A 27144-nucleotide genomic window follows, 5' to 3' on the forward strand; every position below is an offset into this window, starting at 1 on the left:
TGACCCGGATACATAACAACAGCTGGCTGTGTCAAAGGAGCCACAAATAATGAGCCCAGGCTGCTGATTTGGGGTCTTTATAAGAGTTAGGCTGTTGTTACTCGGCCGCATCGATGCTGTCCATTGATACAATCCGAAGACCTTAAGACTGGTCAATCTCCTTTATGTCGTTAGCAGCGTCCTAAAGTTCACGATCAGCAACACCGACTGACACAAACATCCGGTAACACAGCAATCAGTGTTTATTTTGTTGCTTGTGTAAACAAAATATGTTGATAATGATGGTTAGATGACTGCGATAGGGTTTGGTCACGCGACGGTCGCTCGGTCAGCTCTTTACGTTAATTTGGTTAATTTATGCCAAATTACAAGTAAGGTAAAAGTGTTAAGACGATATCTGAGCAAACTTTAGGAGAGAATAGAGTTTAATTTCTTTGTACAGGCTAAAAACATCAACTAAGTGTGATTAGCTGTTGTTTTTGTTAGACGTGCATTTAAATTATTAAGTCTTTCTAATTTTAATCCAGAAATGCCTTAAAAATACGAAATATTTACGTTTGATTTAAGTTATTTTCTTTCCCCGAAGGAAGTAAGTAGGTTCCCAGTGGGGTTCCTGAAACACGATGGGGAACCAGTTGGCCGGGATCGCCCCCTCTCAGATCTTGTCGGTGGACAGTTACTTTTCTGACGTCCACGACTACGAGTACGATAAAAGTTTGGGCAGCACTCGATTCTTCAAGGTGGCGCGTGCCAAACACCGCGAGGGTCTGGTCGTGGTCAAAGTGTTCGCCATCCAGGATCCTTCACTGCCGCTCACCAGCTACAAACAGGAGCTGGAGGAGCTGAAGATCCGTCTCCACTCCTGCTACAACTGCCTGCCCTTCCAGAAGACCTCTCTCAATGAAAAGGCCGCCATCCTGTTTCGCCAATATGTCCGTGACAACCTGTATGACCGCATCAGCACGCGGCCCTTCCTCAACAATGTGGAGAAGCGCTGGCTGGCCTTCCAGATCCTTAATGCCGTGGACCAGGCACACAAGGCCGGCGTCCGTCACGGCGACATAAAGACTGAGAACGTAATGGTGACCAGCTGGAACTGGGTACTGCTCACAGACTTTGCTAGCTTCAAGCCCACATACCTGCCAGAGGACAATCCTGCTGATTTCAACTACTTCTTTGACACGTCTCGCCGCCGGACGTGCTACATTGCACCTGAGAGGTTTGTGGATGGAAGCATGTTTGCCACAGAGAGCGACCAGAACACACCTCTGGTGGACTTAACCAACAACAACCAGCGGAGCCGGGGGGAGCTCCGGCAGGCCATGGACATCTTCTCTGCAGGTACCCGAAGAGATAACGAGAACTCATCCTCTGAGCTGGGCTGTTTCTGTGGGCGGGACCTGCGTCTAATTAACTTGTTATCGATAGTTTGCTGCTAGATTCATTTGAGGATGAATCTGAGATTATCTCTCCTGTGTTGTGTTTTCAGGCTGTGTGATTGCTGAGCTCTTCACCGAGGGCGTCCCGCTCTTCGATCTCTCTCAACTATTGGCCTACCGGAAAGGGTTGTTCCAGACGGAGCAGGTCCTTCTGAAGATTGAGGATCGTAGCATCCGGGATCTGGTAACCTTCTCTGTGTGCTAATTGGCTCTTACAGTGCAATCAGTTTCTCCAAGCTCGTCATCTGTTTGATTGGATCTCAGCATATTGATGTGACAGAAACACATTTGTGGAGAACCTTCTGATGAATGATGTTCTAAACGTTCTCTCAGGTGGCTCAGATGGTCCAGAGGGAACCAGAGAAGCGTCTGACAGCTGAGGAGTATTTGAAGCAGCAGAGGGGAAAAGCCTTTCCTGACATCTTTTACACCTTCCTGCAGCCATACATCGCTCAGTTCGCCAAAGACACCTTCCAGTCTGCAGACGAGCGGGTGCTCGTCATTCACAAAGATCTGGAAAACATCCTCCACAACCTGCGTGGAGGTGAGCAGATCTGCTGCTCTGGTAAAAGAAAGCAGCACAGTCACGTGATTCACCTGGAGCCGCCAGTCAGGTCCAAAATGACTGAATCCTTCAGACCTCTTGGTAACAGTTCAGCCTGGAAGAACAAGTGCTGGAGGAGCTTCCAGAACCAATCTGATCTGATCTTTGTGCTCTTAATACTCATAAAATTATGTGAAGGATGTGAGTTAAAGGACACGTCCTAGTCACTTATTAAAGCATCTCTCATGTTTAAAACACAAATACTGTTACAGTGGCTGAACATTAAACCCTCAAGTCCTTCTCAATCACTATTTCCACGACATACAGGCAACCCTTGGTTTCATTCCTCTTCCAGGCTCCACATTGCCCCCTCTGGGTGATAGCGATGGCATACTGAGCTCCAGGGAGGAGCAGGGTCTCATCGTCCTGGTGTCCGTCATCACTTCCTGTCTGCAGACGCTGCATTCCTGCGACTCCAAGCTGGCGGCCCTGGAGCTCGTGCTGCACTTGGCCTCCAGACTCTCTGTCGACATCCTTCTTGACCGCATCGCGCCGTACCTGCTGCACTTCTGCAACGACAACATGCCGCGCGTGCGTGCCCAGGCCGTGCGCACGCTGGCCAAAGTGCTGGCTCTGGTGAAGGAGGTGCCGAGGAATGACGTCAACATCTACCCAGAATACATCCTGCCAGGTATCGCCCACCTGGCCCAGGATGATGCCACCATCGTGAGGATGGCGTATGCAGGTCAGCCGCTGTTACACCCACGCTAAACCTTAAAAAACTGCATTATGGGAAAAGTGATGCAACAGTGTCAGAAGTAAAACTCCCGTTAGCACCGATCACAGCTCTGACTTCAGCTCATATGGATGTTGTTGTTGTTCTGTCACCACGATGACCAGAGAACATCGCTCACCTGGCCGAAAGTGCGCTGCGTTTCCTTGAGCTGGTTCAGGAGAACAATGTGAACACCGAGCAGGATCTGAGTGGCGAGGACGTGGAGGAAACGCTCCACCACAACGAAAACTACGACTCAGGTACAGAGAGGCGCTGCGTCCTGTGCTGCGGGTTGATTCCACCAACAAACTTCCTGTGTCTGCGGTGATTGTTTAGAGCTGCAGGCACTGCACGAGATGGTGCAGCAGAAGGTGGTGACGCTGCTGAGTGACTCGGAGAACATTGTCAAGCAGTCCCTGATGGAGAACGGCATCACGCGCCTCTGCATCTTCTTCGGCCGGCAGAAGGCCAACGATGTGCTCTTGTCCCACATGATCACTTTTCTCAACGACAAGAATGATTGGCACCTGCGAGGCGCCTTCTTTGACAGCATCGTGGGTACGACAAGTCCGTCGACGTCTCCTGATGATTCCTGCAGGACTTAGTCATGTGATGTCCTGAGTCCTGTCCTCATGTTGCAGGGGTGGCGGCCTACGTGGGCTGGCAGAGCTCATCCATCCTGAAGCCCCTCCTCCAGCAGGGCCTGAGTGACACCGAGGAATTCGTCATCTACAAAGCTCTGAACGCGCTCACGTGCATGTGTCAGCTGGGACTGTTGCAAAAACCGCACATCTACGAGTTTGTCAGCGACATCGGTAACGATCATGTTCATTATCAGGATCATCAGGAAATGCACATTTGTTTCAGCTCCTGTTGCCGGGTCCTTCTTGCGTAATTAGCTAGAACCATAGAAGAAGATCAGAGAAATTCTGCTCTCTGATAATTCAGGTCATCATCACAGCAGTCAGATATTAAAGTATTTCCCACTCTCTCGAATCTGAGAGTGTTTCTATCAGCTCTTTGAGATACGTTTTACCGTTCAGCTGACTTCAGGTGTGATGTCATTTGTCCCATGTGACGCTACCCTAGCTCCATTCTCGTGTCACCCAAACCTGTGGATCCGGTACGGCGCCGTGGGCTTCATCACCATCATCGCGCAGCACCTGAACGTGGCTGACATCTACTGCAAACTGATGCCCCACCTCAACCCGTTCGTTACCCAGCCCATCATCCAGGTGCGTGCTCCTCGTGGTCATCATGGGCAGCAGAAGCTCCGCTCCCTCCATCCTTCAGCCTCGCCACGTCTCTCCACAGATCGATAAGGAGCTCGTCCTGCTCAGCGTCCTGAAGGAGCCCGTCAGCCGCTCCATCTTTGACTACGCTCTGAGGTCCAGGGACATCGCCAGCCTCTTCCGCCACCTGCTGCTCCGTCAGAAGAAGCGCATGGGATCCATCCCAGAATGCCCTGCTCCCGACGACCCCGCCATCGCGCAGATGCTGAAGAAGCTCCTGTCACAGGTCACTTGCAATAATATCATTGTATGAATTAATTGTACATTATTGTAAACCTCAGGTTGAATATTTCTGAGGATTTTTAGTTGCTGTTCGGGGCGTGGGAGAAGCTGAGCTGGAACATTTCATTCCATTTTTTCCCTTGGTACTTAATCTGAATTATGTAGATCGTCCTGAAGAAGAAAACAAGACATGATACAGGTCAAATAGGAAACTATGTGGAGGAGAAACAGTCTTTGGTTTGGTTGGTCATGTGAGAACATTAAACTTTAGTGTTGGTGCAATGCTGAAGTGAACCCTGTGAGAGGGTCAGTGAGGAGGAGGAGGAGGAGTCATCAAACATGAAATTCTTTGGAAATATGGCAACTAGAAGGTTTCTACGGAATATCAGTCAAATGATTCATCCACCTTGGTAACACAAAACTTGTTTGGGAGTCAGAGGGGACACAAAAGCTGAAACATCTGTTTGAGTGAGAAAAGGAGCACATCAACCAAAACCAAAAAATGGTTCAGCTCCAAATACAATAAACTATTTCACTAAATTTACCCACCAAAAGTACAAAACTGCTGAGTCATGCATCGTCCCCTAACCATAGTGAGTGTAATTACAGCCTTGGGACTTGTGAACCTATGTGGAGCTATTTTCTGTGATGGATGGATACAGTGTGTGTGCTGTGCAGGGAATGACTGAAGCTGAGGAGGACAAACTTCTGGCACTCAAAGACTTCATGCTGAAGTCCAACAAGGCCAAAGCCAACATGGGGGAGCAGAGCCATCAGGGGGAGGCGGTCCACACTGGCGTCATCGACCTGAACACGCTCGGCATCACCGGGCGCCAGGTCGACCTGGTCAAACCCAAAACTGAGTCTGAAGACAAGAGAGGTGACTGTTTTAGATGGGTCCGACCAAACTCTGAGTTTGAGCTGATTCGTGTGAAAGTTAAAGAATGAATAACCTCAAACCTGATTGTAATTAGCTTAGCATTAGATGCTCTTCCCATTCCACTCTGGCAATTTCACTCAATTTCCCTGTTTCATGCAGTGAGGAAACACCCCAAGCAGGACTCCACCATGAACGAGGAGTGGAAGAGCATGTTTGGCTCTCAGGAACCACCCGCCATCCAGACCGCCATGGTAACTGTTACCATAACAATCGCTGCTTGGCCTAAAACTGCTGACAGGTCAGCGTATGAACACGACTGCTATCTGACTGTGTGCGCAGGTCAGCGATGGGGCCGTCACTCACGTCAAGAAGAGCGCTGTGGCTCCGCCGGCGCCCGCGCTGCAGTCGCTGGCCACCGGCCCCACCTACCAGCGGCGCATCAATACCTGCAGAGCGGAGCTTCAGCAACTGGTGCAGCAGAAGAGGGAGCAGTGCAGCGCCGAGCGCATGGCCAAACAGATGATGGAGAGCGCCGAGTGGGAGAGTCGGCCGCCGCCACCAGGTAGCTGCTGCACGTGTGCACCCACGCACGCACGCACATGCGCACGCCGTGGTTCAGGATCATCCCATTTACAGCAGCAAATGTGTGTCAGGGTGGCATCCTAAAGGCCTGCTGGTCGCTCACCTCCACGAGCACAAAGCTGGTGTCAACCGGATCCGCGTGTCTGACGAACACTCCATCTTCGCCACGGCCTCCAATGACGGTACCGTGAAAGTCTGGGACAGTCAGAAAATGGAGGGAAAGACGACCACCACCAGGTGAGTCGTCACAGCGGGCGGCAGGTGGGCGGAGTCTCGATCCACCCACCGGGTGAATCGTTAATTCTGATGTCGTCGTAGGTCGGTGCTGACCTACTCTCGCGTTGGTGGTCACGTAAAGACGTTGGCCTTCTGTCAAGGCTCCCATTATTTAGCTGTGGCGTCGGACAGCGGATCCATCCAGGTGCTCGCCGTCGAAGCGAATAAACCGCCAAAGTCCCCCAAAGTGCAACCCTTCCAGTCCAGGTAAGGCAGCCGCGGGAGGTCACCTTTCACCGTTTCTGGCGCCGCTCTTCAAATCTGAACTTCCTATCAGGTCTCTGGACCTGCAAGAGGATGGCTGCGCTGTCGACATCCACCATTTTAACTCGGGCGCTCAGTCGGTGCTGGCGTACGCCACCGTTAACGGGTCACTGGTGGGCTGGGACCTGCGCTCCAACTCCAATGCCTGGACCCTCCGCCATGACCTCCGGTTGGGCCTGATCACGTCCTTCAGCGTCGACATGCACCAGTGCTGGCTCTGCCTCGGTCAGGAGAACCTTTCCAGAACCCTCCAGAAACATTTATTGATGTTTGTTTAGAATAGATCCACCTGTGGAGTCAAGTGACCCTGTTGCTTTTTAATTTGATGGTGCATCTCTACTGTAGGCCTTAGGCTCCACCCCTTCCTGTCTCAGCACATCATAAAAGATATAATGATGAATGATCAGAGTGCTTATGAGCTCCGGTACCCTCCCCCACAGGTACCAGCAGCGGCACCATGGCATGCTGGGACATGCGGTTCCAGCTGCCCATCTCTAACCACTCCCACCCTGCCCGAGCACGAATCAGGCGGCTGCTCATGCATCCACTCTACCAATCATCTGTCATCGCGGGTGAGGATAGATGATTGTTAAACTTGATCAGTGTGATTATTGATTATTGATTATTGTCCTCCTCAGCTGTACAGGGGAACAATGAAGTGTCCATGTGGGACATGGAGACTGGCGATCGCAAATTCACACTGTGGGCGAGTTCAGCGCCTCCGCTGTCTGAGATGCAGGTGCGTGCTGGAATCTCCCACAGTTCTTAACGACAGCGAACACATCACGACCTCAAGATTCCGACAGTTCTGTCAGACTTTCAGCAAGTCTGGCTCACTTCCTCTGAGCATCAGTCGCAGATGATAACACATCCTGTTTATGTTTACCAAAGCATATGTGTCATTGATCTGTGACCTTTCAGTGAGCCAGAAGTAAAACATCTGTAAACATGTTCAGATGTTGAAAAGCAGAACTCACTCGATGCTGGTGTGTGTGTTAGGCATTATGAATTAGACAATTCATCTGTGATACAGTGCGTTTGTTTATTTTAACACTTTTTATTCAGTTTACACTCATCCCGGTGTTAATCTGTGTGTGTGTGTGTGTGCTTGTGTGTGTGTGTGTGTGTGTGTGTGCAGCCATCTCCTCACAGTATTCATGGAATCTACTGCAGCCCAGCTGATGGAAATCCTCTCCTGCTCACAGCTGGATCTGACATGAGGATAAGGTGACAAACACACATGCTCACACAGACTCACACATACACACACTCACACACAGGCTCATACAGACACACTCACACGAACACAGAAGCAGCTAGTGAGGCTGAATGTTAGTCTGTTAGTGTTGAAGCCCTGTGAGCTTTGAACAGACGTGATCCGATTACAGGACAAAGCAGAAAAGCTCTGAGGGTTCTGGAGGCTTTTCTGCCCTGTGAGAAAGGTCGATGTTCTGTAGAACCGTCCTGGTTCTGTTACAGGTTCTGGGACTTGGCGTATCCTGAGCGGTCGTACATCGTGGCTGGAGGCGCCAACGACTCGCTGCACTGCCCTTCAGTGCTGTACAGCAGGAAGATAATTGAAGGGACGGAGGTGGTGCAGGTGAGCAGATACGCAGTCTTCAGAATTTTAGTCCCCCTACAGTTCGGAGCAGATCAGCGGTCGGTGGGGCTCAGGCTTACGTGTTTTCTGTCTGTGCAGGAGATTCACAGTAAACAGAAGAGTGGCGTGGCGGAGGACTCCCCCCGCCGTGGCCCCGAGGCCCTCCCTGTAGGACACCATGACATCATCACTGACATCGCCACCTTCCAGACCACCCAGGGCTTCATCGTCACCTCATCCAGAGACGGAATTGTCAAAGTCTGGAAGTGAGGATGTGCCAGGAGTCATTGACCCCGCCCCCGCCCCGCCCCAGCACACACACAGGAAGTGATGTCAGGCTGTTTCCAGCATGTGGCACAGATGGTTTCAGCTCATTTCATTTAGAGTTCAGTGACTGATGCATCAGGTCGTCAACATCAGCTCATCTCCAGGTGTTTGTAGAGTCATGTGACAGGAAGTCTTGGTGATCGTCATCATTCAGCAGGTTCAGATGCTGCAAAAGTCACATGATCAACTTTCCAACATGGTGGCTGAAAGACTTTGATTAGATCAACATTGTTGGGCGTGTCTTTAATCTCATGTCAATCTTTTTAAGGCTAATTAGCATCATTTGACCCCTCCTCCCACTGGTCAGTACATGTAAACTTGGAGAGGCGTTCTGGTGTTAGCTCCATTAGCTGCTGATGCTAAATCATAAAGAATAACCAAAGCGTCCAGCAGGAACGTTTAACTTTTTATTTTCTTGATGTTTAAATGATGCACCATTAGTCAGTAAACAAACCAGACAGATGTGTTCAGACAGATGTTGAGTGGTTCCAGCATCTTTAGACCTGATGTATTGCTGCAGTTTCAGCTTCACTTCAGCAAGATCAAAGTCACAGCAGGAGACAGAAAGAGCGTCTGACGCACACAGATAACATGTGGCTGGTATCACAATTTGAACAATAACAACAATCAACACAAAAAAACAGTCAGACACTTTCTGTCTAAAAAAATGTCCACATTCCCTGAAGCTGACACATGCTGAACCCTCCCTGCATTATTGTCGATTAAATGGATGCAACTCTACTTTATGGACTCAGGAGTGTTCTCCGAATGCATTCTAACAGGTAAACAGTGTCTATAAAGATTAATCAAAGGTTTTGAGTCGTGGAGACCTTCTTTTTTCCCCTCCTCATTGGCGTTTGCTCAGACAGAGGTTCTCGCACTCGTCCCGCGTATTGAAGCGGTTGTTATTGCCTCCACAACCGCTGTACCAAAAGCGAGCGCACTTGTTCTGCTCCGTGTCGAAGAACCACATCGTTCTGTATTTGTCACAGTTCCCCTGGTCCTGGCCCAGGAAGCAGTCATCTGCACAAGAGAGGACATCACTCACAAGCACGTGCATGTGCGTGTGTGTGTGTGTTTTGCTGGTTTTTACCTTTGGACAGGGAGCTCGGTCTCTTTGGCTTCAGCAGGACGTTTGGATCTGAGAACATGAGAGAAAAGGGTTCAAACCTGGAATGATCACAACAGGACACAGGAAGTTCATCCACCTTCATCAAGATGTTACTGGCGGCAGATTTTAAGTTTCTAACAAATGCTTCATGATATTTGCTGCTGATTTACACTCAGCTGGTGTGTTTGTTGTTTGTGTGTCTTCTGAGCCCAACAGGAAGTCAATGTAAATGCCGTCCGCCTGGGTTGGGACCATAGCTGGTTTGCACGCTTGCTGCGTGAATTATTCAATTATCAAAAAAAAGTTAAATTGTGCCCAATATTGAGCCTGTTTACGAGACTCCAGAAATCTGATTATTATCAGAGTTCAGTATCACTCAGTATGTCTCCTCCGCTTCCCTCTTCTGTCCAGGACGTTCCTGGTCCTGCTTAAGGTTCCTTCCTGTTTAAGGCAGTTTTTCCTGCCGATGTTGCTTATTTGGGGACAGACTCTGGAGGTTACATTAATCAGATTATTCCCAGTGATCCAATTTTTGCAGTCCTGTGAACAAACTCGCTGTTTAAATGGCAGAACTGCAGCTTCAGCTGTATGCTAATTGTAGTTAGCATGGTAGCCCTGAGACTATGGAAAGGAAATACTCAGGTTTGGTCCCTAAGGTGGGGATTAAAAACATATTAAAATCAGACAAAAGGGTTAAAAGTTGTGTTAGTGATGGTGGCGGCGGGACATCAGGACTTACTGCGGCGGCCACACGTCCTCAAACATTCATGCTCCGTGCTAAAGCGGTTGGCGTTGCCGCCACAGCCACCATACCAGAAGGGAGAGCATGCATCGATGTCTTTGTCAAAGAACCATAGTTGGACATAATCCCCACACTGGACACCAGTATCAACCTGCAGCTGACACTGGGCTGCAAGCAGAACACACACATTTACAACAACAGAACAGCAGGGCAGCGACACCGTTCGTCCCACAAGAGCAGGTCCACTTATTTGAAGGAGACAAGTCACATCTGCAGGAAAACAACATGCAGTCTGGTGACGTTTCCAACATTCCAGACATGCGTGAAACGGGGAGAAAGATCAAAACGACTAAATTCACTTTTCACTGCTAAAGGTGTTAGCATTTACCATCTAAACTACAAGACGCCAATTACCCACAATGCAGCCTGTTTGTTATGGGGTGAGACTGTGGCAGTTCCTGCTGCTAATAGTTGACAGCTAAGATTTTGTTTATGAATCTGCCTATATTAGTAAATCTGGCGGTGTTTTGCTCAGCTTTAGCTTCAGTGTTAGCATGTTACCATTATGGTTGCCCCCGGCTCTAAATCTGTGTCCATCTCCTCGGGTCAGCATCTCAGTGATGTCCAGCTGGCTGGTGTCTGCCTGACCTCTCATATGCTCCCGGAAGCCCTCGTCCTTTAGCTCCACCTCCTCCAAGTCCTGACTGGACACAGACAGCATGACCACAATATCAGACTGAATCTCTCCTGTCGGTTTCTTATGATAATAAAAGTCTTGAGGGGGTGACAGCTCTTCTGTCACACTGTAGAACAGGAAAAACCTCCTGAAAGTTACCCAGGTATGGAGGACTGCCCACCACCTTGGCCCAACATCTGGTTACATGATTTTTTCAAGTTCGGGGGTGGATAAGCGTTCATTCCCTCTGAAACAAACACACTTGACCTCAAGTTTCTGTCAGAAATAAGGAAACTGTGTACGGGAGTGCTGGGCAGGGCTTACTGCTGAGGGCATTGACGAATACCCTGAAGAAACGGCGGATGTAGGCTTGTTCACCAGCCTCCATGCTGCCCACATGAATCAGGTGCTGTTGGACGGGTGTGCTGACTATCTCCTCCACCTCCGTCCGATTGCAGCGATTACCAACTGTGACCACAAACAGGGCCACACCCTCACACCTGGCCTTCTGGGAGATGTACTGCAGCTTGGCTGAGTCCTCTTGGGCCGTCTGGGAGCCCACCACAGTGAACAACACCCTCCTCTGGCGAGGGTGAGTGACCTTTAGGAGAACCTTGTTCAGGGCAAATTCCAGAGTGTGACCAAGTGCCGAGGAGCCGCTTAGTTGCCGCATGTTCTGAACAAGGTGTCTCTTCATCAGGTTTTGGTTCTGATAGGCCTGCAGTCCAAACTCGGGCTTAATATCCTGGGCGCTGCTCTGCTGGATGACGGCCACACGGGCCTGGTTTCCGGGTTTGCGTGGCTGAGGGCTCACAGCTAGCTGCTCCACCACAGAGCCCAGAAGCTGCTGAATGCCGGCAAACTCATCGGCTTGAATCTCCCTGGAGCCGTCCACCACCAAGGCCAGGTCCAGGTCGGCCTCCTGAGGCAGAACCTTCTCCTGGATGAACGAACACTGCTCCGTACGCTTACAGGGATCTGCAAAACCATGAATCAGCACCTGCTTTAAAGTGGATAACATTTTAAATGGCTTTACCTTATCATCAATAATAGCTCGCAGTCTAATGGTAACAAAGTTCAAACAGACATAAACAGTCACACTTGGGGTCGCTTTAGAACTCACCCCAGAGAACCTGGGGAGAACCCAGAACAGACAGAGAAGTTCAACAATAATCCTGATACCTGCAGTTTAATCACATTAGTTTATCTTCGAGGGGTGATAGGCTAAGGCTAATGCTAACAGATGAACGAGAACAGTGCTGCTCCGTCCTGAGTTTGCTTGACAAAAGAAGTCTTTTTATTAAGTATTTGGATTGATGTGACACCTCCGTCCTCCATACGTCTGTCTTAATTCACAAATTCAACTAATTATCACCTGGTGTGTCAGAATCACCGCAGCATGTTGCACCATTTCTACGGGCGGAGCGTCTCACCTTAAATCACATTTTTGGATCTCATGTGCTTCCTGCCCTCACAGACAGCATGTCATGCTAACAAGGCTGCTTTAAGGTTGCCTAGAGTCTCACCGTAGCACATTGCACAGTTCTTCACCTTCCACAGGTCGGCGACCGCGTCTCTACCCAACACAGCAAAGATGGAGTTTAATGAGTCATCCACCTGAGAGGAAAAGCAACCTGTCAGTGGTCGTAGGATTCCACCCCCACTACATAATCCCTATTTTAGTTGTGGGAGGATGAATTTATCGTGTGAACTTCCTCCTACTGGTGAGCTCACCTCCATCGCTTGGCTCAGGGCAGGGTCGTTTCTCAGGGAGACGATGGCGGGGACGATGTTGAGGCCGCGGTACTCCATCACAGCGGTGACGACGTCGCTGACGTCCTGCGTGGCCCCGCCGCTGAAGAAAACAGCCACCTTTCTTGTCATGGCTCCAGCTCTGACCCGCTTGAAGATGTTCTGACCCACAAAGCGCATGGCGGTGCCCAGCTTGCGGCTGTTGCCTGTCCTCTCCATGGCGATGTTCTTCACAAACTCAATCAGCTGCTTCTTTCGGTGGTAATCTTGGAAGCGGATCAGGTGTTTTATGTAGCTGCTGTAGCCCACAACAGCAACGCGGGCGCCAGTCGGACAGTTGCTCTCGGCGATGGCGATGTCCTCTATCAGGGAGAGGACAGCAGCACGTTGCTTCTCAAAGGCTGCTGAGGTCACATCCTGGGACATGTCCAGACCAATCACCAGCTCTGTGGGGTACACCGGGCACCCAGGGTGATCTGAAAGGATCCACAAAGATCAAGTTCCTTAGAGGGACGGAGTAAAAACTCCCAAAAAAGCCTCCTGATGGTGTTTTGGTGGCAGAATAATTAGAATAATAGAATAATTGCCAAGGCAAAGACACGGGCATGGGAAGAGTTTGGTGAGGCCGTGGAGAACGACTTTCGGACGGCCTCGAAAAGGTATGGGGTGAAAGGATGGGGTGTCGGGCCCGCTGATACGGGCCGTCCGCTCCCTGTACGATCGGTGTCAGAGTTTGGTCCGAATTGCTGGCAGTAAGTCGAACTGGTTTCCGGTGAGGGTTGGTCTCCGCCAGGGCTGCCCTTTGTCACCGATTCTGTTCATAATTTTTATGGACAGAATTTCTAGGTGCAGTCATGGTGTTGAGGGGATCCGGTTTGGTGACCTCAGGATCGGGTCTCTGCTTTTTGCGGATGATGTGGTCCTGTTGGCTTCATCGGCCCGTGACCTCCAACTATCACTGGATCGGTTCGCCGCCGCATGTGAAGCGGCTGGGATGAAAATCAGCACCTCCAAATCCGAGGCCATGGTTCTCAACCGGAAATAGGTGGAGTGCCTTCTCCGGGTCAAGGAGGAGATCCTGCCCCAAGTGGAGGAGTTTAAGTACCTCGGGGTCTTGTTCACCAGTGAGGGAAGAATGGAGCGGGAGGTCGACAGGCGGATCGGTGCGGCGTCCGCAGTAATGCGGACTCTGCACCGGTCCGTTGTGGTGAAGAGAGAGCTGAGCCGAAAGGCGAAGCTCTCGATTTACCGGTCGATCTTCGTTCCTACCCTCACCTATGGTCATGAGCTTTGGGTAATGACCGAAAGAACAAGATCACGGGTACAAGCGGCTGAAATGAGCTTCCTCCGTAGGGTGGCTGGGCTCTCCCTTAGAGATAGGGTGAGAAGCTCTGCCATCCGGGAGGAGCTCGGAGTAGAGTCGCTGCTCCTCCGCGTTGAGAGGAGCCAGATGGGGTGGCTTGGGCATCTAGTCAGGATGCCCCCTGGACGCCTCCCTGGTGAGGTGTTCAGGGCATGTCCCTCCGGTAGGAGACCCCCGGGAAGACCCAGGACACGTTGGAGAGACTATGTCTCTCGACTGGCCTGGGAACGCCTGGGGATCCCTCCGGATGAGCTGGAGGAGGTAGCTGGGGAGAGGGAAGTCTGGGCTTCTCTTCTTAGGCTGCTGCCCCCGCGACCCGACCCCGGATAAGTGGTAGAGGATGGATGGATGGATGGATGGATGGAGGGAGGGATGGATGGATGGATGGATAATTAAAAAGCTCCGCCCCCTCTATTATAGTGGCAGGAACAACACTGAGAGACTTAGTTGACTAAATGGCAGCACCACAACCTCTGATCTGAGACTTTAGTGACTCGGACCATGAAGATACTTACTGCTGGAACAGGCTGTGGGGAGAGAAGAAAACACTATTAGACCAGTCTGTGATCCAGCTGTGACCTACGTGTAATCCAGCTGTGACTCACCACAGTTGTCTCTGATGTAGGTGATCATCTGACACTCCTGAGGGACAGAAAACACACATCAAAATTCATAGGGAACATTCTGGAATGCTAGCAGCTACAATGCTGCTTAGACGGTGACTCACAGTCATAGATTTGCTTCCAGGAGGACCTCTGGGACCCTGGAGAGAAAAAAAAGGCAGTAACAACCCCCCTTCACTCAGAACATCATCAATACAACCAATTAGATGGACTGTAGGTGTAAAGTCAGAAGTACCATCATTACCTTCTTACTAGAACTCAAGCTAGACTCGATAGTCTTACCTTGTTTCTATTCAAACAGGCTGTGTGGAAACATCAACATCTGGAAGTGACTTCATTCCTTAGCTATTTATCAGAAGACACTAATGGGGCTCCTGTTGTCTTTGTGACTTGAACTGTTCATCTAAACTAACTGGAGTGGCTTTAATGGAGAGTTCTGCTGCTGCTGACAGTGACGATGATGATGATGAAGATTACCCACCCTGTGTCCTGAATAACCTGGCTCTCCAGAAAGTCCTGGGTCCCCTGGAAAACCAGCTTTTCCCTGGACATGAGACAGTTGGATGTTAGCGATGGGAACAGAGGGGCTAAACGTGACTATGTGAACACTCACAGTTTGGCCTGTGTTCCCTTTAGGTCCTGGATTTCCTTTAGGCCCCTGTAGGCCGCTCTCACCCTGGACACAGGAAACGTGTTAATCTCACGGCAGGACCTGTGCTTAAGCTGCTCTGGCCTCAGCGCACATGGACTTACCAGTAGTCCCGTGTAACCAGGGAAACCAGGATCACCCTGAAAGCAGAAGATGACGAGTCAGCAATATTTTATGCATGTAAAGCTGCCATCACAACATTCTGAGCAGGTGTCAGATCTGAGGAGGTTTACCTTAATGCCCACAGGTCCAGGTGATCCGTAACCATCTCTTCCATCCTCACCCTGAAAACCAGGAGTAGTAGCATTAGCAACATTTGTGCCACGTGTTGTACCAACAGTTTTTGAAATACCGACCTGCAGTCCTCGTGGTCCCTGAGGTCCTGGAACACCCTGCACACCGGGATCACCAGGTTCACCCTGAACACAGAAACAATACACATAAATGTTCCATCAGAAAAGCATTTTTTGACAGAGAAAATAAAATGCAGCCCACAAACCTTGGGTCCACTGGTGCCACGTCGTCCGGCTACTCCTGGCCTCCCAGCTGGTCCTGGTCCACCCTGCAACAGAAATGTGACAGCCCTTGAACACACCACCACATTGAAAACTACAGTTTTTTTGAGGAACCCTGTTGTGATTCACTCATTCATTTGAACAGATATTCACCCTTTCATTTGATCAGGACAAAGCAAATACGTTTAAGATATGTTTGTGGCACTTTTGGAATAACTGCTGATTTTATTGGATAGATTAGTGACTTAGCTACTGCCAAGGCTAACGTGAAGCAAGAAGATGATGAAGCAAAGACCTGAGGTCCAGGAAGCCCTTGGATGCCTGGTTGTCCTGGTGGACCTCTGGCCCCTCTGGACCCCTGCAAGGACAACACGGTCCATGACTTGTTCTGTCACCCCTGTCTGTTCAGTGACATCATCACTCACCAATGGACCTGAAGCTCCAGGGAGGCCTGGGAGTCCTGCTTCTCCTGGATTCCCAATCGAACCCTGCAGTTCAGAACACACACAAACACACACACGCACACACACACACACACACACACACACACACACACACACACACGCACACACACACACACACACACACACACACACACACACAGTGGTAATAGAATGTAAACCAATGCTAACATGCTGATGTTGTTTACTTTAGTACCTTTTCACCCACTGGCCCTCTTCTTCCATCTGGACCCTGGACATGAAAAAAACAACCATCCACTTTAGATAATTTAATTTATTGCTACTGGGATTGATACTAACAGCTCTGACAGGAAAAAATAACCCATAAAAATTTATATTTGGCATCCTGACGAAGCTGGAAAAGTTTGGAAAATGGGTTGGAACCAAAAAGTATTTGTAAAAAGATGAATTTTGTTTTAAAAGCAGAATGTAGAAAATCTCCTGTTATCTGACCCCCTCAGAGCTCAACTGACAAAAAGTTCTTCTCACCGGTACTCCGATGACGCCACTCTCGCCCGGCCGGCCGTCCACTCCTGGTTGTCCCTGATGAGTTAATCACGTTAAAACTGAAGCTCATTCAGATCATACAATCAGGTTGTGGTTCTTACCGGCAACCCTGGATTACCAGCCTCTCCTCTGGGTCCTGGAACTGTATTCTGAGCACCAGGTTCTCCCTGTTAAAGGACAGAGTCTACATTTACATGCTGGGGGTTATTTAGGTGGTTATTTTGGTCCCTAGAACTTCTACAGGATAGAACAAGAGAGCTGAAATCAAATGAGTTTGAGCTAGGTCCAGTAACTGGTTTTTGTTAACAGAATAATTTTATAGATTTTTTTTCTTTAAATTTGCATATTTATCAATAGTCAAAAACATGGTAAAGTTTTTAAAACTCAATTTGATATTCAACAATAACATAGATCAAGCCTGATTTGGCCTGCAGTGCTAAGCTAAATGGCTAACCAGCTGTGAATCCATTCATGAGAATAGCTGTAATGCTAGATAGCATGATTAGCTTCAGTTGTCTTATTAGCACAAGCTTTTTAAGTTTGAAGTCATCTTTTTAGTTAGGTGAAAAAAAGCAGGAAATCAATATCTTTAGATTGTTAAAACGTACCGGATCTCCTCTCAGTCCTCGCTGTCCTTTAAGCCCCGCCTCACCTCTGATACCTGGGATACCCTGAGGATTACAATTTTAGCTGTTACTCAAACTGCAGGGGGTCAGAGGTCAACAGTTTAAAGCCTCGGTCTGTCACTGGCTGTTCTAAAACTAGGCTGATTCAATAACAACATGGACACATGTGATCAACAGCCAATTTTATTTTATTTATTTTATTTTATTCCATTCGGGAATAACTGACCTGTCGTTCATCCGTTTAACCATGTTTACATTAATACCTTTTAGAGTTTTGTTTTTACCGGGTTTCCAGCGTGTCCTCTCTCTCCACGACTTCCATCATTTCCTGCGTCTCCCTGAAAAAAAACAATCGGCTCATTCCTGCGGTGTCGGGTTTAATCTGACGACGGGGTAACCATGGTGACTGGAGAAACCTGGCTTCTCTGTAATCTGCGGTTTCTGTACCTGTTCACCGTCAACACCGTTGAGCCCATCTTCTCCGTTTTCACCCTAAAACAGCATAAAGAAACATAAAGAAAAGAGTGTCAGAGCGCCAGGCCAGCATCTGTGCCTGAAGCGGATCACAGGATCATCTCACCACTTGGTGGGTCAGACTTACTCACCCTGTTTCCACGGAGACCGCGGTTACCCTGGAGAGATATAACAAAAATGTGGTCAATGGTCCACACTATCCTACTGTTAGTATACTGTGTAGCAGCGCGTCATACCGGCAGTCCTCTTGGACCAGAACAACCCTGCACACCTTGAGGACCACTTGGTCCGGGCCGCCCACGGTCACCCTACAGACACAAAAACAGTGAGTCCAGCAGAGGGCGACAGTGCTCCAAGTTACTATCCTTTAACCTAGTGCTAACCTGATAATTACTGGCTACTTGTGCTGCAGTCTAAAACGTTTATTGTGACTGAAGCTCTTCTGACAGCAGTAAAGATGTGTACTCACGGCGACACCCTCCTCCCCCGGGAATCCTGGGTAACCGTTCTGTCCAGTCACTCCCTGTTGAGAACACATCAGTCAGTACAGGTTCGTGTCTAGTGGTGGAACAAAAGTTGAATTTGTAAAAGGAGCAGGAGCATGTGTTCACTCCAGGGTCAGAGCAGGCCTCATTAGACACTCAAACATTCTCAACAGTGTTCAAAAGCAGGTGTGTTGCAGGTACCTTTGACGCTGGCGGCCCTCGAGAACCACGGACACCTTCGTGTCCTGAACATTTACACATGACACCGCAGCACTCCCGGTCCGACACCGTGTCCTGCAGGTAAAGAAGAAACCAGCTGGAAATGGAGTTTTAACCTTGTAATTAAATGAAGGTCAGAGAAATTTGGACCTTTAGCGAAGTCCTAGGTGCGATGACAAGTTTTGGTCGTTAGCATAACTAAACAGAGGATGTACCCGATGTCCCTGATATGGACCAGGGTCAGGCTCAGAGTCTGTGTCAGGATCATGGTTGGGATCAGGGTCGAGGTTAGGGTCTGGGTCTGGGTCGGGGTCTCTGGGTTTGTGCCAAGTGCTTTTGTTCTCTGATAATTGTGTTCCACAACTGAATCCACTTTTACATCTTAAAATGTGATTTTGTTGCAGGCATTTTCACTCGAAACAAACTTACAATCTGCTTGAGGAGGGTGCTGCCGATGCTCTGCATATTGATGCTGAGAGGAACCTTGTAGCCGAAGCCACGCCCAAACTCCACCATCTGCAGCTGGCCCAGACTGTTGGTGCCCTCCAAGGCCACCACCATCAGCGCGCTGACCCCTGAGCAGCACAAACAATGCCTTCATGAGTATGCTCTCGGTTAGAACAGCTCTTCCATCACACACACTTTTTACCTGAGTTTCGCAGCAGCTCTGATTCCTGCTCCAGCTTCATCACATCTTCATCGAGGCCATCAGAGAAGATCACAAGAACCTGGAAGATCAACACTCTGGGGTTAACAATAGTGTGCTTTCACTTGAGGATCTAAGGTGAATCACCTTTGTGTGTAAACCAGTAGGACTGACCTTCACGCCTGCTCGGGATTGACTAAACTTCTCCTGGAAGGACTTCAGCAGAGCTGTGTTGAAGTAAGTCGGCTCGGCCAGAGATATAGTCATGACTTTGTCCACCACACCTCTGCTGTAGGGCTCAAAGTTGAAATCGTACAGCGTACTTCCGTCTTGTCTAACCACTCGGTAACCCATGTTGGTCTTGACGGGCGTTGGACCGGCACAGCACAAGCCTTTGATGGAGGACACGTAGTGGGCGATCTCCGGCAGGAAAGTCTGGAGGGCGGCGTGACCAGTGATGAGCATCTCGCCAGAAGCTCCAGATCTTTTTGAAATATCAAATCCCATGGCGATGTCGATGCTGCAGCCTGGAACAAGATGAGTCCGGTTGGGCCAAAACACATACAGTCATATTTCCTCAAAAGGGCTGTGTTTGACATAACTCACCTGGACGATCGGGGATAAGTTTTGATTCGCAGATGGTGTCAACCACTTTTTGCTTGATGTTTTCCAAGTTGCCAAAGCTCTTTACAGTAAAGACTCTCTCTGGACTCCCGGCGATCTGCAGCAGCTCTAGGTCATGGGCGTTTCCAATACCAATGGTAAACACCTCCACCCCCAGACTCCTGAGGAGCCGAGCCGCATCTTCCACGTCATCTTGCGATTCACCATCTGTGATCAGCACCAGGTTCTGGGAGATTCCTTCAGGACTGCGACTTCCACGTGATGCCTCAAAGTATTCACGGATGGAGTTTAGTGCCAGTCCGATGTTGGTACCACCGCCGAGCTGCTGCAAGTCCATGACGTGCTTGCTGATGACTTGTTCAGTAAAGAATTGGTTGAGGTAAAACTCATGTTGGAAACTGCTGCTGAACTGAGCAAGTCCTACGTGGACAAACTCTTTGCTAACTTTGAAACTCTTAATGAGGTCTACGGTGAACTTCTTCATGGTGATGTAGTCATTTGGTTGAATGCTGCCAGACTGGTCCAGTAGGAAGACTAGATCAGCCTTCTGTTTCTCACAAGCTGTCAAAGTAAAACCAGGAGATGCCTCAATTAGGAACCGGACTCAGAAAAGTCAAAAACAGACCCTAGCTCTGGCCGTGATCCATTTCGAAAGTCCTGGATAGCCCATTTTAATATTTCTTAAATAAAATTAAATTCCAGTGAGAATAATAAAACAAATCTTACAAATACACAGAATTACCGAAGAGAAGAACATTAGATCAAACACACCACAGATGAGGTTTCTTCTGGGCACCACTAACCAACAGACTCTTCTGGGAGAGATAAAACTATTTCTATTTGCAATTTCTACTTTAACAGTAGTTTTCTTCATCCCATCTCAGGTAAACTGAAGATCTGGATCATCTGAAGTTTTCACCTTTGCAGGAATTATTATTTTTTGTTTCTTACCTGGTTTAGTAGAATTGCAGAGAACGTGGGTGATGTTCTTGTAGAGATTTTCCAGAGCATCAAAGTTGTCAACATAGAAAACTTTTGATCTGTCTCCTCCAGCCATGATCTCTAGCTGTGTCTTATTGGCTCCTTCCACTCCAATGCTGAAAACACTAATACCTTGGTTCTGCAGTGCTAATGAAGGTGGAACCAGTCTATTGCGATCTGTTGCATCTCCGTCTGTGATCACCATGAGAATCTGTGGCACCTGGAGTGCAGCCCGACCGCCGTGTTCTTCATTAAAGAACTGTAGACTGTAGGTCAAAGCCTTGCCAGTGTAGGTATCTCCAAGAGGAGACTTTAGTGCTGCGATTGCTTGGAGAACCTCTCGCTTGGCTGAATATTGTTTGAGAGTAAACATGGAATTTGCATCGTTGGAGTACAGAATGACCCCAAAGCGCGTCAAGTCAGAGCCGACTGTCGTCTGGTTCACCATCGAAGCCATAAATTTCAGCATGCTGCGGAACTTGGGTTGTGTGATGCTGGTGGAGCCATCCACCAGGAAAATTATGTCGGCTTTTTCCGTCTTCTTACACTCTGAAATTTAGAAAAATGGGATCAGAAACAGAGCTGTGATCATTTTCACTCCTGTCCTGTCCTTTCCTTCATTGCCCTGTCCTGATTAACTCTGTCCTGTGCTATCTTGTTCTGTCCTGTCCTGTCGTGCTGTGTTCTTGTTAGCTCATGGATGAGTGGCGGTGGCGTAGGAATGAAGTGGTAACCTCGGTCTGGATCACACAGCTCCATGGCCATCTGCTTCTCCAGGTCCTTCAGAGCATCAAAGTCCCGGCCGGCATACATTCGGTTGGGGGTCCCACTGATCTCCAACAGCTGGCTGGTGTTGGCGGCCACCACACCGATGGAATAGACAATTACCCCCTTGGCTCTCAGGGCCTCTGCAGGTTGTCTCACCTCATCCTGAGACTCACCATCTGTTACCACCACCAACCTCTGCTTCAAGTCCGGACGGCCTCCGTTTCGGGCGTCAAAGTACTGAGAAACGTCTGTGATGGCTTCACCTGTGTGAGTGCCCCCACCAATCTGCTGCATTTCATCAATGGCTTTGGACAGTTCATCCTTGGTGTAGTACTGGTTGAGGGGGAATACCAGTTTTTGGATAGTGCTGTATTGCATGACACCAACATGGACCTCATTCTTGCCAACAATGGACTGTTTAATGACCGACTTCATGAAGTCTTTCATTTTCTTGTAGTCCTCCGGATAGATGCTCCCTGAGCTGTCAATCAGGAAAATAAGATCTCCTGGTATATCTTTGCAGACTGCAAAGAAAACAAATGTGTCAGAACTTTGCTGTTTGTCTTGAGAACAAAAGAACCATTTAAGTGGTATTTTAAGAGCAGCCCACAGCAGCCAGACTTTCCAATACTAGCAGAACTTTAGAGACCCTCTAGAGGGGTAGCAGCAAGCAGCACAGAGGCAAAGGCTTCCATTTTACAGTTTTCAAATAACATCGAAGTTGCAATGATATGGTTGGTACTGTGGTTGGTCCTGCGGACAGAACCACTTGACCCCTCCCAGAAATGTGTGGAATTCTGAAGTATATCAACAGCAATAGACCAATGTGAATAGACCAATCCTGTCTGAAGGCTTTAGTAACATCAAAGCATCTTGACAGTGAGCCACTGTAATGCTTTTAGGGCTGTCATAGTTAAAAGTTGTGGCTAAACGTATGTGCGGGGAAACCTGTCTTATCCACCTCTGCTTGGTCAATTTAGAGCGAATGAAGTGGTTACTCATCCAGGGTTGAAACCTGCCTTCACCCATTGTGTCCCCTCCACGTGACCCCGAAAGGGATAAAGTGGTTAAGAAGATGAGACGATGTTGGCTTGGTCTGATAAGTTCTCTGAGATAAGAATAACCTGAAGAGTGCTGCCCATTACCAAGGAGTGAGTTCTAAAACGTGACAGGTGCTTGGGACAGGAACCGTAGAAGTTTGTGTCCCTGCAGTGCCTGTGGGTTTGCTCGTAATACCACATTCAGAACATAGATCTGTTTACCGTCTTGAGAGCAGATGTCTGTGATGATGTCATCCTTAATGGGCCTCAGAGCATCAAAATTATTGACAAAGAAAGTCCTCTGAGGATCACCAGAAATCTCCAGCAACTGATTTTCATCTGCGTTTTTCACCCCGATTGCGTAGACCACAACATCTTGTGATCTCAGCTTGTCTGCAGGGGCCTTGACTTTGTCGGTGGATTTTCCATCAGTAATAACAACCAGATACTCTTTAACTTTGTGCCCATGGGTGGCCAGCGCTTGGTCAAACTGAGGGCTCATGAATTCTAGGGCTCTTCCCGTCTCTGTTCCACCTCCGAGCTGTTTAATATTGAGGATGGCATCCTCCAGTGACTTCACATCCGAGTAGGCTTGCAAATCAAATTCTAATTGAGGCGAATCTGCAAATTTTACCACCCCTATACGGATGTGCTGCGGCCCAACGCGAAAAGTATGGAGGAACTCGATCATGAACTTCTTCATGTCATGGAAGTCAGCAGGGTTGATACTTCCTGAGTGATCAATCAAGAAGAAGATATCTGCTTCATCCGTCTGTAGGCAGCCTAAAAAACAAAAATCAAATGGATGTCATCAGTTTTACTGAAACAGGAAGTCCTTTGCTTTGCAGGAGGAAACATCTACACACCCTCTCTGATGCTAGCTCTTCTGCTATTGACTGAGAATGCTTGTTGGACGACGTTCTGGCATAGAATTCGCTGCAGACTCGCTTCCAGTGTCTTCAGCTTCGTGAAACTGTCTATGATGAACGTGTGCTTGTTGGTGGGATAAGAAGCGATCTGGTCCAGCTGGGCCTTGTCAGCATCTTTGACACCCACGGCATAAACGGTGACACCAGCCCGACGGAGATTAGCTGCCGGGCTGCTAACTTCATCCTGAGATTTACCATCAGTGATCACCACTGCCACTTGCTGGACACCAAGGTCCTTCCTGCTTCCTCTCTGTTTGATGAAAACCTCCTGCAGGGTGAAGTTTAGAGCCGCTCCGGTGTTGGTGCCACCTCCATGGTAAGGCAAAATTTTAATGAAATCAAGCAGTTCACTTTTGTCTTTAAAGGTGTTGAGGAACACCTGTGCCATCGGCTCCACGTTATACATCACAATCCCCACTCGGACCCTGTTTGAAGCCACTTGCAGGCCGCTGATAAGTGAATGCAAGAAGCTACGCATGAGCTGAAAGTTGGCGCTTCCGATGCTTCCGGATTCATCAATGATGAACACGATGTCCGCAATATTAGCCACTTTGCAATCTGTAAATATAGAAAAGTGTTACAGTCCTTAAAATGGGAGAAATTCTGGATCGACAGACTGACTTAAGTTGATATAACATTCTTATTCAAGGTCATGTTATGTACACAATTAAATGTTCTCACCATCAGTAACCTCCATCACCTCCTGTTTTTTTTCTAGGATCGTCTTCAGGTTCGGTAAGGCGTTGCTTATGGACTGATACGAGTACCTTGGACTAGATAGGACACTTAGTTCTTTCATGGACGCACCGGCGCTAAAGGTGATTATGTATATTCCAGCTGACTTGAGCAGACGGGCCTCCTTATAAAAAGGATCATTTGAATCCTTCCCACTTACAACGACCAGGTACTGGCGGAAGCTTTGGTCTGTCCTGCTTCCTGCCTCCGCTGTGAAAAGGTTTTTGTACACGTACTGTAACGCGCTGCCCAGATTATGGACCTCGTTGGGTTGAAGCCTGCGGTTGTTCACAGCTTTAATTGCCTTCAGTAATTCTTCTTTGGTTTGATGAGTGTTGAAAAGGAATTTAACATCGATGTTTTGACCATATTGAGCCAGACCCAGACGATAGGTGTAAGCGTTAAAGTTCATTTGGTTGACCAGTCTGCTGAGGGTGGTCTTTACCTGCTGGAAGTCTGTAGGGTTCAACCCGCTGTCCACCAGAAAGAAAATATCTGCAAACTTTTCTTTCAAGGCTGAAAGGAAAGCAAAAGAAAAGAGGGACAAGTTCAGAAGATGACGTTAGGTCCCACACTGGGATCCAGGATCTAAATCAGGCAACATTTTAGCTGCGTTACAAGATGCCAACTCCTTCTTCCCAATTCAAATTCACCAAAATATCCCTGTGTCATCACATGTCCTGTGAAAAATTACCAAAAACATTCACAAGTCTGTGTTTTCAGGATAAAGCGACTGCTTCAGCTTGATTTACACCAAAATCCTCATCCGGAGCAGCTGGAACCATTTTACAGTCTTCTGCTGTTAATGAAGACCAGAGGAACATTTGTGTGTTAATGTTCCCACACCAAAGTTACATTCACTCATCTTTCGCAAACATTTCTAAAAATGCTTTACATTAATCAAAGATTTATGTTTGCAAATCAAAGCATTCCTGTCACACCAAATCAAGCGTTTGTTTGCTTATTATGAACATCGGAATCAGTTTCTCTCATCGGTAGAACTTTGCTTTTCTTCTGGTTCATTTTGAAGTTAAATGGTGCCTGTGTAGCATTTCCTGCCACATTGTCTTGTTAGAGTTTGGAACCGTCACTGTGACAACAGCAACCTGTACTGTTCTTCCTGTTCATGTAAACCTGTTCTCTGCTCCCAATAAGGGTTAAACACAGCATGGAGGCTCTTCGTGACAGTAATCTCTAACTGTCTCTCATTCTGCATTGCACCATTTTGAGTCACAAGTAAAGCCACGCACAGTCCAGCATGATCCAGCCCAACCCAACCCAAACCAACCCAACCCAACCCAAACCAACCCAACCCAACCCAACCCAACCCAACCCAAACCAAACCAAACCAAACCAAACCAAACCAAATCATCAACACCAACCATCTGTAACTTTATCAGAAATGCACTGACCCATGTCTTTGTCTTACCTTGGTGCTGGTCCTCTATTGAAACACACATAGTTTGCAGGAGCCCCTTTGTCAGCCTCTGCAGCGCCTGGAAACTATCAATGGTGAACTTGAAGCGCTTCGGCGGCCGGTTGGCGATAGACTCAAGCTCATTCTGGTTGGCGTTCCCGACCCCGATGGCGAACACAATGACCCCGTGTTTCCTCAGACTCTGCGCTGGCACTGTCACATCATCTGTGGAATCCCCATCTGTGATAACCACAGCGATCTGGGGCACCCGCTGGTTGGCTCGACTGCCCGCCTCCTTGGTGAAATACTGTGTGCGTAGGAAGTCGATGGCCTTTCCCGTTTCTGTGCCACCGGTTCGATAGGGAAAAGAGTCCAAGGCAGCCAGTAGCGCTGTCTTTTCCATGTGGTCTTTCAGCAGGAACTCTTGGTGAGGATCGTTGCTGTACTGAGCCAAGCCGATTTGGATTTTGTCAGGGCCGATATCGAGACCTGAGGTGAAGTTGCGCAGAAAGAGCCGGACCTCCTGAAAGTTGTCGGTACCGATACTGGAGGAGCCGTCGACCAGGAAAACAATGTCACCAACGGTGGCACATTCTGGACAGGAAGCAGAATGAAACGTCACCATGCTGCTAATACACGTTTGTCTTGCTCTGTGAGGATGCGTTCTACCCTACACACACACACACACACACACACACACACACACGCAAATGCAGGACATGCGTGTTTTAGCTGCTTAAAAACTTGTGATCATTGGCAGGAAACTCCAACAATCTGGTTCTCTTTCCACTGTTTCTGTTATGACAAGCATCTGTTCTATAGGTCTGTACGTGTGTGTGCGTGTGTTTACATGAAGTTCTGCACATATAGACATATACAAACTTCCCACATCACAGTTTGATGTACGTAAGTGTGCTGGTATGTAGAAAGTTCACCCCCACCTGTTCTTTGAGCACCATTGCCATAGAAACATGCTGCCAAGATGAGGATGAGGAGAAGACTCCGCCCTCCCTCCATGTTCTCAGGTTTCTTTCTTCCTGCAATAAAGTCAAAGAGGAGTGTAACTGTGGATCTGTTTCCCATCTGGGGCCCTAAGCAGGGGGACGTTTTCTTTAGAAGCGGCTGCACACACTTAATCAGAAACAGAACATACCAACCGTGAATTTCCTGAGAAGAAAACCACATCTGGACCATTTTAAAACCGTCTTACATTGTTGAGAAGGTTACCACTAGTCATAAATCTAGTTAGCATGTTGCAGAATAAGATCCTGGATTGCAACCTTTTATCAGGATGGAGACCTTCAACCAACAGGGGGCTATCATTTCCTGTTCTCTTGGTTTTAATTATAAAGCTAGATTGAAGTGTGAATGGCTGTTGCGCAGTGATAAAAAGCCCAAAACTGGGCTCATGCACTAAGTGACTTCAGTCAGATTACAACCAGAACCCCAAAAGCTTAAAATTCTAATTTTAGCTTTCATGGGTTCAAAGTGTGAAGTATGAGATCATAAACTGAAGGTGAAGTCAGGCTACAGCCTCTAGAGACCTAAAGTGGCTCAGCAATGAGAGATGAGCTGGGCTTGCTAGTTAGCATGCTAATTT

General features: G+C 48.4%; 2 protein-coding genes across 3 annotated transcripts in view; one reads left to right on the top strand and one right to left on the bottom strand.

The window, feature by feature from the left end:
- pik3r4 (phosphoinositide-3-kinase, regulatory subunit 4) lies at positions 1 to 8942 on the top strand. The gene is made up of 21 exons (XM_011605219.2): positions 1 to 223; positions 587 to 1341; positions 1490 to 1623; positions 1773 to 1983; positions 2339 to 2728; positions 2884 to 3018; positions 3095 to 3316; positions 3400 to 3573; positions 3848 to 3993; positions 4073 to 4276; positions 4951 to 5152; positions 5312 to 5403; positions 5492 to 5714; positions 5806 to 5971; positions 6053 to 6217; positions 6288 to 6499; positions 6715 to 6846; positions 6913 to 7013; positions 7413 to 7501; positions 7754 to 7874; positions 7974 to 8942. Exons 2-21 carry the CDS (start codon positions 624 to 626, stop codon positions 8142 to 8144), a joined length of 4008 nt encoding a protein of 1335 aa, XP_011603521.1. The 5' UTR covers positions 1 to 223; positions 587 to 623; the 3' UTR covers positions 8145 to 8942.
- The window catches only part of col6a4a (collagen, type VI, alpha 4a), a 24973-nt gene continuing 6424 nt past the window's right edge, over positions 8596 to 27144 (bottom strand). Inside the window, exons 2-41 of one of the 2 annotated variants that reach the window (XM_011605217.2) lie at positions 26486 to 26581; positions 25557 to 26138; positions 24074 to 24643; positions 23330 to 23950; positions 22686 to 23246; positions 21390 to 21947; positions 20626 to 21204; positions 19657 to 20235; positions 19225 to 19577; positions 19054 to 19132; positions 18834 to 18979; positions 18387 to 18479; positions 18170 to 18223; positions 17937 to 18008; positions 17832 to 17858; positions 17674 to 17718; positions 17511 to 17564; positions 17209 to 17271; positions 16702 to 16767; positions 16583 to 16636; positions 16290 to 16325; positions 16058 to 16120; positions 15928 to 15990; positions 15617 to 15679; positions 15474 to 15536; positions 15351 to 15401; positions 15222 to 15257; positions 15082 to 15144; positions 14950 to 15012; positions 14573 to 14608; positions 14451 to 14487; positions 14361 to 14372; positions 12465 to 12958; positions 12257 to 12347; positions 11055 to 11708; positions 10890 to 10977; positions 10616 to 10758; positions 10052 to 10222; positions 9295 to 9342; positions 8596 to 9224 (exon numbers count right to left, since the gene is read on the bottom strand). In XM_011605217.2, coding sequence (XP_011603519.2) covers positions 9049 to 9224; positions 9295 to 9342; positions 10052 to 10222; positions 10616 to 10758; positions 10890 to 10977; positions 11055 to 11708; positions 12257 to 12347; positions 12465 to 12958; positions 14361 to 14372; positions 14451 to 14487; positions 14573 to 14608; positions 14950 to 15012; positions 15082 to 15144; positions 15222 to 15257; positions 15351 to 15401; positions 15474 to 15536; positions 15617 to 15679; positions 15928 to 15990; positions 16058 to 16120; positions 16290 to 16325; positions 16583 to 16636; positions 16702 to 16767; positions 17209 to 17271; positions 17511 to 17564; positions 17674 to 17718; positions 17832 to 17858; positions 17937 to 18008; positions 18170 to 18223; positions 18387 to 18479; positions 18834 to 18979; positions 19054 to 19132; positions 19225 to 19577; positions 19657 to 20235; positions 20626 to 21204; positions 21390 to 21947; positions 22686 to 23246; positions 23330 to 23950; positions 24074 to 24643; positions 25557 to 26138; positions 26486 to 26561 — 7683 coding nt within the window. In that variant the 5' untranslated portion in view covers positions 26562 to 26581 and the 3' untranslated portion in view covers positions 8596 to 9048. The remainder of the gene's footprint in view (positions 9225 to 9294; positions 9343 to 10051; positions 10223 to 10615; positions 10759 to 10889; positions 10978 to 11054; positions 11709 to 12256; positions 12348 to 12464; positions 12959 to 14360; positions 14373 to 14450; positions 14488 to 14572; positions 14609 to 14949; positions 15013 to 15081; positions 15145 to 15221; positions 15258 to 15350; positions 15402 to 15473; positions 15537 to 15616; positions 15680 to 15927; positions 15991 to 16057; positions 16121 to 16289; positions 16326 to 16582; positions 16637 to 16701; positions 16768 to 17208; positions 17272 to 17510; positions 17565 to 17673; positions 17719 to 17831; positions 17859 to 17936; positions 18009 to 18169; positions 18224 to 18386; positions 18480 to 18833; positions 18980 to 19053; positions 19133 to 19224; positions 19578 to 19656; positions 20236 to 20625; positions 21205 to 21389; positions 21948 to 22685; positions 23247 to 23329; positions 23951 to 24073; positions 24644 to 25556; positions 26139 to 26485; positions 26582 to 27144) is intronic. The other variant, XM_011605218.2, reaches the window with a different exon arrangement.

This window comes from Takifugu rubripes, chromosome 7 (assembly GCF_901000725.2).
Source record: "Takifugu rubripes chromosome 7, fTakRub1.2, whole genome shotgun sequence".
Lineage (NCBI taxonomy): Eukaryota > Metazoa > Chordata > Actinopteri > Tetraodontiformes > Tetraodontidae > Takifugu > Takifugu rubripes.

Excerpts from the sequence above, each read along its gene's own strand:
- pik3r4 (XM_011605219.2), top strand. The coding sequence starts at position 624 with ATGGGGAACCAGTTGGCCGGGATCGCCCCCTCTCAGATCTTGTCGGTG. Across the intron at positions 6,218-6,287 it reads GTGCAACCCTTCCAGTCCAG|GTCTCTGGACCTGCAAGAGG; the intron begins GTAAGGCAGCCG and ends ACTTCCTATCAG. Across the intron at positions 7,875-7,973 it reads AAGGGACGGAGGTGGTGCAG|GAGATTCACAGTAAACAGAA; the intron begins GTGAGCAGATAC and ends CTGTCTGTGCAG.